The sequence below is a fragment of the Megascapheus bottae genome, chromosome 1, assembly GCF_031878675.1.
Source record: "Megascapheus bottae isolate mThoBot1 chromosome 1, mThoBot2.hap1, whole genome shotgun sequence".
In the NCBI taxonomy this organism is placed as follows: domain Eukaryota; kingdom Metazoa; phylum Chordata; class Mammalia; order Rodentia; family Geomyidae; genus Megascapheus; species Megascapheus bottae.
Window position 1 is genome coordinate 3,627,166 of NC_143509.1, and position 7,738 is coordinate 3,634,903.

Here is a 7,738-nt window from a genome sequence, read left to right on the forward strand (position 1 = left end):
ACCACATACACAGAAAAAAGCTGGGAGTGGTGCTGAGACTGAAGTGGTAGAGTCCTAGCCTTGAGGAAAAAGCCCAAGGACAGAGGTCAGGCCCTGAGTTCATGCCCCAAGACTGGCAAAACAACGACAACAACAACAAAAAAAGCCGGAAGTGGTGTTGTGGCTCTAGTAGTAGAGCACTGTGTGAGGAAGCAGGGAGGAGGGCAGAAGTGGTGGTTAAGGTTGCAGAAGTGAGGCAGCAGTTTACACGAGGCCTGGCATCTTTCAGGGGGAGGATGGGGCCCTTCCCCACCAGTGGTGGAAGCCATCGGCACCTGAGTTCCCCAAACTATTTTTCTCTCTCCTCTCTCTCTCTTTTTTTTTTTTTTGCCAGTCCTGGGTCTTGAACTCAGGGCCAGGACCTAGGCACTGTCTTTAAGCTTCTTTTTGCTCAAGGCTAGTGCACTGCTAAATGAGCTATAGTACCACTTGCAGCTTTTTCTGTGTATGTAGTACTGAGGACTTGAACCCAGAGCTTCATGCAAGCTAGCCAAGCACTCTACCCCTAGGCCACGCTCCCGGCCTCCTCCCGGAATGCTAACATCTCACACAAACCTGCTAGCGTTATGTATGCCTGGCATTGCCATTTTGAAATGCTACCTTTGAATCCCACCTTTCCCTGGGTATAGTAGTACAGACATGTAATCCCCACTTCTGGGGGAAGGTGAGGGGAATTGAAGTAGAAGGATGGCTTGAGCTCCAAAGTTTGAAGCCAGCCCTGGTAGCAAGGCTAGATGCCTTATGAGAAACTGGAAGGGAAAAATAGAGGAAACTTCACTGTGTGTGTGTGTGTGTGTGTGTGTGTGTGTGTGTGTGTGTGTCCCTGAGCTCTTCAGCTCAAGGCTACCGCCTTACCCCTTAAACTTTAGCCCCACTTCCCATTTTCTAGAGGCTACTTGAAGATAAGCATCCCATGTTTTTTGTTGCCTGGGCTGGCTTTGAACCTTGATCCTCAGATCTCAGCCTCCTGAGTAGCTAGGATTACAGGCCAGAGCCACTGTGCCCCAAGAAACCTTTTTTTTTTTTTTCTCTTTCCTGCCAGTCCTGGGCTTTGAGCTCAGGGCCTGAGCATTGTCCTTGGACTTTCTCAAGGCTAGATCTCTACCACTTGAGCCACAGCACCTCTTCGGGCTTTTTTCTACATATGTGATACCGAGGAATCGAACCCAGGTGTTTGTGCATGCTAAGCAAGCACTCTACCACTAGGCCAAACTCCTGGCCCCAAACCTGAATTTAAAACAACAACAACAACAACAAAAGAAACCCAAAATCTGTCCTAGACACCCCCTCCCTCCCCACTAACTTCCTCTAAGAAGGTCATCCTGTGCTAAAGTTCAGGAAGTTTCTCACCTTCACTTCACCCCCCCTTCCCCGCCCAAACCCAGGGTTTCTGGGTAATGAGAACCAAGGCAACCAACTGCCAGCTTCATGACTTTGAGGGAACATCTGTGCATGTGAGGCCGTTTGTCTCTAACGAGGGGTCCCCGTCTTACACCACCTGGCAGGTTGCGAGGCGGGGGGAGAACCACAGCCTCAGCCCTTAAAGATGCCAGGGCCAGCCAGTGCCCTCACTTCCGCAACCCTAACCACGGCTTCCGCCCCTCTTCCTGCTGCTTCCCCACATAGCCTCCCCTCCTGTCCCTCCCTTCCTCCTACCGCCTCTCAGCCATGGCGGCCTGCAGGCTGCCCCCCAAGCCCCGCTGCAACGTGGTCGCCTTTCAGCTGTGGCTCTGCTGTCTGCTGACCCTAGGTGAGGTGGCATGCGGAACAGGGTTCAGGGTTAGGGGAATCAAAGGGGAGAAATGGAGAAAGGGAAGTACGGGCACAATCTGCCACCCCGATTCCTTCCTGCTGGCTTAAGTCTGCCAAGGGGCTCCCCTGGTCTCCCAAGAGAAATTTCTAGCTTTTTTTTTTTTTCTCCTAGTCGTGGGGATTGAACTTGGGGCCTGGGCCCTGTCTCTTGATCCTTCAGATCTTAGCCTCCTGAGTAGCTAGGATTATAGGTGTGAGCCACCACACCCGGCTACCACTTTTGTCATTTTGACATTACTGAGGATTGAGCTCACCCTCGCTGTGCAGGGACTCTGAGCCATGCCTCTAGCCTGTCCTGCTTTAGTATTTTTAGAGGGTTCCCCCAGATGTCGCGCAGGGCCAGTCTCAGACCACAATCCACTTATCTACAGCTGTCTAGCTGGGATGACAGACATGCCCTCTGATGCCCAACTTACTGATTTAGGATGGGGGTATTTCACTAATTTGGGGGCCCTGATTGACTGGGATTACGATGTGAGCCACTGTGCCCAGCTTTCCCTTATCAACCCTTTATCTTCCTCTGCTGCCTGGCTGTGAGCATTCTCTCTCTCTTTGGGGGCGGGGCAGGAAAAGAGGACTGTGCAGGGTGGATTATGGGTACTCAATCCATGACTAAATTCCCTCATGTTCCCCCAAGGAGACCTGGCACAGGGATTCCTTCTGAGGGTAGAACCCCAGAACCCAGTGCTTCTTGCTGGAGGGAGTGTGGTAGTAAACTGCAGCACCGAGTGTCCCCAACCTAAGCTCCTGTCCCTGGAGACGTCCTTCACGAAGGTGTCCGCAGGCCATGGTGTGGGCTGGACGGCTTTCCAGCTCAGCAACATCACTGCCAGCAGCCTGGTCATTTGCTCAGGATACTGTCATGGCTCTCAGCTGACGGCAGCCTCTGAAATCACGGTGTTTCGTGAGTGGATGTGATGGTTTGGTGTCTCTCACTGGGTGGGGGAGTGAGATATTGGTAGGACTGGATCTGGACTCAACTCAGAACTTAGACATAGACCTATGTATATATGTGAATGTATGTGTGTGTGAGAGAGACAGACAGACAGAGACAGAGAGACAGAGACAGACAGGCAGGCAGGTACACCTGTCATCCTAGCTACTCAGGAGACTGAGATCTAAGGATCAGGGGTTTGAAGCCAGACTGGGAGGGAAAGTCCTTAAGACTCATACATCCAAATGACTACCAGAAAACTGGAAGTGGCACTGTGGCTCAAATGGTACAGTGTTAGCCTTAAGCTGAAGAGCTTAGGTACCAGCTGAGAGTTCAAGCCCCACAACTAATGTCCCCCCAAAGTCTTATCTCTACATAATCTGCAAACAGCTGGAACTGGGCCTGTGGCTCAAATGATAGAGCACCAGCTTTGAGGGGGGGGGCAAAGCTGAGCATGAAAAGCCAAGCGTGAATACAAGGCTCTGAGTTCAAGTCCCTCTATCGGCACACCAAAGGGAAGTGGGTTCAATCAAGTCACAGAATGGGGTAACTCAGAAGAATATGGCTCTCAGCCCCAAATTGTTCAGAAACTTATATAGGGCAGAAGGAAAATGCGAAGTTTTCTTCCTCCTTTCCATGCCTGGGCTGGACTCAACTGGAAATTCTTGCATCTGACTCCCCTTCTGGCTTCTTGGTGGTTACTTAGAGGTGAGTCCTCCATTGGTTTCAAACAAGGATCCTCAGATCTCACCCTTCTCAGTAGCTAGATGATGACAGGTCTGAGCCATAGGCACTGGGCTGAGGTGTGGTTTTCTGAGCCCCAACTCTGGCAGGGTGCCTGACAACACAGGAAATATTCTGCCGCTAATGACAAACACTTCTGGCCCATTGTATCCACTTGGAGCTCACAGGCTCGGGTGTGGCTCATTAGCAGAATGAGGGCAAGGACACGGCCAAATTCACAGATCTGTGCCAGAACACCCTGTCTCCCCTTCGGTCTGGGGTGGGAGGATTGCAGGAGGAACTTCCCAGTGCTATTCAATGCTCTTCCTCCAGGGTTCCCAGAGAGTGTGGAGCTGGCTCCCCTGCCCCCCTGGCATCCAGTGCGCCAGAGCCTCACCCTGACCTGCAGGGTGAAGGGCGGGGAACCCCGGCCCAACCTCACCGCGGTGCTGCGCCGCGGGCAGGAGGAGCTGAGCCGGCAGCCTGTGCTGGGGGAGCCGGCCGAGGTCACAGCCACGGTGCTGGCCGGCAGAAGTGATCATGGTGCCAATTTCTCCTGTGCCACGGAACTGGACCTGCGGTCCCAGGGGCTGGGACTGTTCCAGAACACCTCGGTCCCCAGGCAGCTGCGAACCTTCGGTGAGGGAGGACTGCAGAGGCTGGGTGGTGATTTTGAGGTCCTCATGGGAAAGGCAGCCGCCGGGAGGGGAGCCAGGGAGCAGGGGTCCTGGGGTAGGAGCGAGCTAGGCTGGAAGACACCTGCAGAGCAGGGGTCCCTGGCTGAGGGGCGGGGGCCCCTGCAGCCTTCAGCTCATGCCTGTGCCCCCCAGCCCTGCCTGGGGGTCCCCCGCACCTCCAGGCCCCGCAGGTCTTGGAGGTGGGGTCGTCCAGGCAGGTGCAGTGCCTTCTGGACGGGCTCTTCCCGGCGTCGGAGGCCCAGGTCCTCATGATGCTGGGGGACCAGAGGCTGAACTCCACAGTCACGAGCCGCGGGGACACGCTCGCCGCCACGGCCACCGCCACAGCTCGGGCCCACCACGAGGGACCCAGCCGGGTCGGCTGCAGGGTGACCCTGGGGGGCCAGAGTCGCCAGGCCTGGAAGAACTTGACTGTTTACAGTAAGTGGGGTCGCGGACCCAGACCACTGCAGCTGGGGGGGGGGGCGGTGAAGCCTGCGGGGACGAGGGGCGGGGGCTTGGGGGCGGGGCCACTGGGAACGAGGGGTGGAGCCTCTGTGGGACGAGGGGCGGAGGCTTGGGGGCGGAGCCGCTGAGGATGAGGGGCGGAGCATCTGCTGGACAAGGGGTGGAGTCTTGGGAGGGCGGGGCCGCTGGGGGATGAGGGGCGGAGGCTTGGGGGCGGGGCACTGGGGACGAGGGGTGGAGCCTCTGTGGGACAAGGGGTGGAGGCTTGGGGGGCGGGGCCGCTGAGGATGAGGGGCGGAGCATCTGCTGGACAAGGGGTGGAGTCTTGGGAGGGCGGGGCCGCTGGGGGATGAGGGGCGGAGGCTTGGGGGCGGGGCACTGGGGATGAGGGGTGGAGCCTCTGTGGGACAAGGGGCGGAGGCTTGGGGGGCGGGGCCGCTGAGGATGAGGGGCGGAGCATCTGCTGGACAAGGGGTGGAGTCTTGGGAGGGCGGGGCCGCTGGGGGATGAGGGGCGGAGGCTTGGGGGCGGGGCACTGGGGACGAGGGGTGGAGCCTCTGTGGGGCGAGGGGCGGAGCCTCTGTGGGACGAGGGGTGGAGGCTTGGGAGGGGGGACCGCTGAGGATGAGGGGCGGAGCCTCTGTGTGACAAGGGGTGGAGTCTCGGGAGGGCGGGGCCGTTGGGGGATGAGGGGCGGAGGCTTGGGAGGGGGTCCACTGGGGGATGAGGGGCGGAGGCTTGGGAGGGCGGGGCCGCTGAGGACGAGGGGCGGAGTCTCTGTGGGACAAGGGGTGGAGTCTTGGGAGGGCGGGGCCGCTGAGGACGAGGGGTGGAGCCTCTGTGGGACAAGGGGCGGAGGCTGGGGGGTGGGGCCGCTGGGGGATGAGGGGCGGAGGCTTGGGGGGCGGGGCAATAGGGGTGAGGGGCGGAGCCTCTGTGGGACAAAGGGCGGAGGCTCGGGAGGGAGGGGCCGCTGGGGGATGAGAGGTGGAGACTTGGGAGGGCGGAGCCTCTGTGGGATGAGGGACAGAGGCTTGGGAGGGCGGGGCCACTGTGGGATGAGGGGTGGGGCCCCTGCTAGAAGAGGGGCCTCTGGACAGGGATGAATACTTGGATGGGAGAGGCCTCTATGGGATAGGGGTGGAGACCTGGGGTGAAGCTTCTACAGCAGTGTAATGAGGGGCGCGATGGAGGGCGCTGACTTGGGAGGGTGGGGGGGCTGACCTGTAGCTGGAGCGGGGGCTCATACCCACATTAGATTAGTCTACAAAGGAGTAGTCGAGACAGATGCCAATAGTAAGTTTCCTGTCTATGTCCTCCCATCTACAGGCTTTCTGGGACCCTTTCTGAACCTGAGTGCAACCACGGTGGCAGAGAGGTCCACAGTGAACGTGACGTGCATGGCCGGACCGCGAGCCCAGGTCATGTTGGATGGGGTTGGGGTCCTGCCGCCGGGGCAGCCGGCCCAGCTGCAGCTTCAAGCCACTGAGAGCGACGACGGACGCCACTTCTTCTGTAGTGCCACTCTTGAGGTGGATGGGGTAGTTTTGCATAAGAACGCGACTGTCCAGCTGTCTGTCCTGTGTGAGTTGGTCAGATTATTGTCGGTATTGGTTCTCAAACTCAGGGCCTGGGCGCTGTCCCTTAGCTCTACCACTTGAGTCACAGCTCCACTTCTGGTCTTTGGTGTTAAATGGAGAAAAGTCTCAGGGGCCACATTTGTAATCCTACCTACTCAGGAGGCTGAGATCTGAGGATCAAGGTTCAAAGCCAGCCGGGCACTAAAGAACCTGAGGCTCTTAACCTGGGGCACCCAGGAGCGCCCAGCGGCTCACGCCTGTAATCCTAGCTACTCAAGGGGCTTGATCTGAGGATCAAGGTTCAAAGCCGTCCCGGTACAAAAGGACTTGAGACTAGTATCTCCCTCCAATTAACCTCTAGGAAACGGGAAGTGGGGCTTGTCAAGGGTAGGGCGGTATCTTTGAGCTGAATTGCTCAGGGACAGTGCCCAGGCCTAGAGTTTTAAGTCCCACGATGGACAAAAAAAAAAAAAAAAAGTCTCACGGGCTTTGTCTACCCAGGCTGACTTTAAACCTGGAAACCTCAAAGTTACAGCTCCCAAAGTAGCTAGGATTACAGACGTGAGCCATAGGCTCCTGATATACTCATATTTGTTCGAATCCCTCACCCTTCCATCCTACTAGAACAACTTGATTTTCCCTTGTCTGTGTTGCCTCTTCCAAGTGTTCGGTGTCTGACTGCATGGTGGTTCCACAGATGGTCCTAAGATTGACCGGGACAAGTGTCCCCAACACTTGGAGTGGATAGAGAAGACGACTCAGGTCTTGCGGTGCCAGGCCGGAGGCAATCCGGCCCCTAGGCTGCAGTGTGTGCAGGAAGACTCTGGGAACGTGGTGCTCATTGGAATTCCATTCCTTGTCAGGCTAAATTATAGTGGCGTTTACTGTTGCCAGGCAACGAGTCCAATAGGCTCGGCCAAGCTGCCGGTGAAGATTGACGTTCGGGGTAGGTCAAAGTAGGAGGAGGGAGCGGGGATGGGGTGGGGGGTTGTTGGTCTAGAGAAGCCCACATTTTCATTCCGTGCCTTTCTGTGCAGAACGCAATCCTGCCCCGGTCAACATCGTCTTAACGGTGTTAGCAGTCCTAGGGGCGCTGATTGTCGGGATGGCCTTGATGTACGCCTTGGGATCGAAAACACGGAGCGGCAGCTACCCCGTGGCGAAGCGAGGCACCTCCGTACCCCTCACGACGATGACCCCGCCAGAGACAGAGGCGGAGGAGGCGCCTCGAGCGTAGCCGCGGGACGCCGGGATCCGGGGCCAAGGACCGGGCAAGGACTTTGACTCCAGCTCCCCATCAATAAAATCCTTTACACTTCCGTGTTCAGCGTCTCGATTTTCCTACTCACGGTTCTCACCGCACCGCGCAATTACTGAATGGCCGGGGCCCGAGACGGAAGGGGGCGGAGCTTGTGGCGCTGCTGACGTAGCTCGAAGGCTGAGAGGCTGGCGGAGCCTCAGCCAATAGGCTGCGGGGGACGAGGGGAGGGCGGGGATTTGGGCAG

General features: G+C 57.5%; 1 protein-coding gene across 1 annotated transcript; it reads left to right on the forward strand.

Moving 5' to 3' along the window:
• Positions 1-1,690: 1,690 nt before the first annotated feature.
• On the forward strand, positions 1,691-7,552 carry Icam3 (intercellular adhesion molecule 3). The gene is made up of 7 exons (XM_090336961.1): positions 1,691-1,789; positions 2,489-2,755; positions 3,842-4,147; positions 4,339-4,626; positions 5,983-6,237; positions 6,931-7,179; positions 7,271-7,552. The coding sequence occupies exons 1-7, from the start codon at positions 1,708-1,710 to the stop codon at positions 7,468-7,470; spliced, it is 1,647 nt and encodes a 548-aa protein (XP_090193087.1). The 5' UTR covers positions 1,691-1,707; the 3' UTR covers positions 7,471-7,552.
• The last annotated feature ends 186 nt before the right edge of the window (positions 7,553-7,738 follow it).

Bases quoted from the DNA above. Each gene is read 5' to 3' on its own strand.
- Icam3 (XM_090336961.1), top strand. From the start codon at position 1,708: ATGGCGGCCTGCAGGCTGCCCCCCAAGCCCCGCTGCAACGTGGTCGCC. The intron at 4,148-4,338 runs GTGAGGGAGGAC...TGTGCCCCCCAG, and splicing joins CAGGCAGCTGCGAACCTTCG to CCCTGCCTGGGGGTCCCCCG. The intron at 7,180-7,270 runs GTAGGTCAAAGT...CTTTCTGTGCAG, and splicing joins GGTGAAGATTGACGTTCGGG to AACGCAATCCTGCCCCGGTC.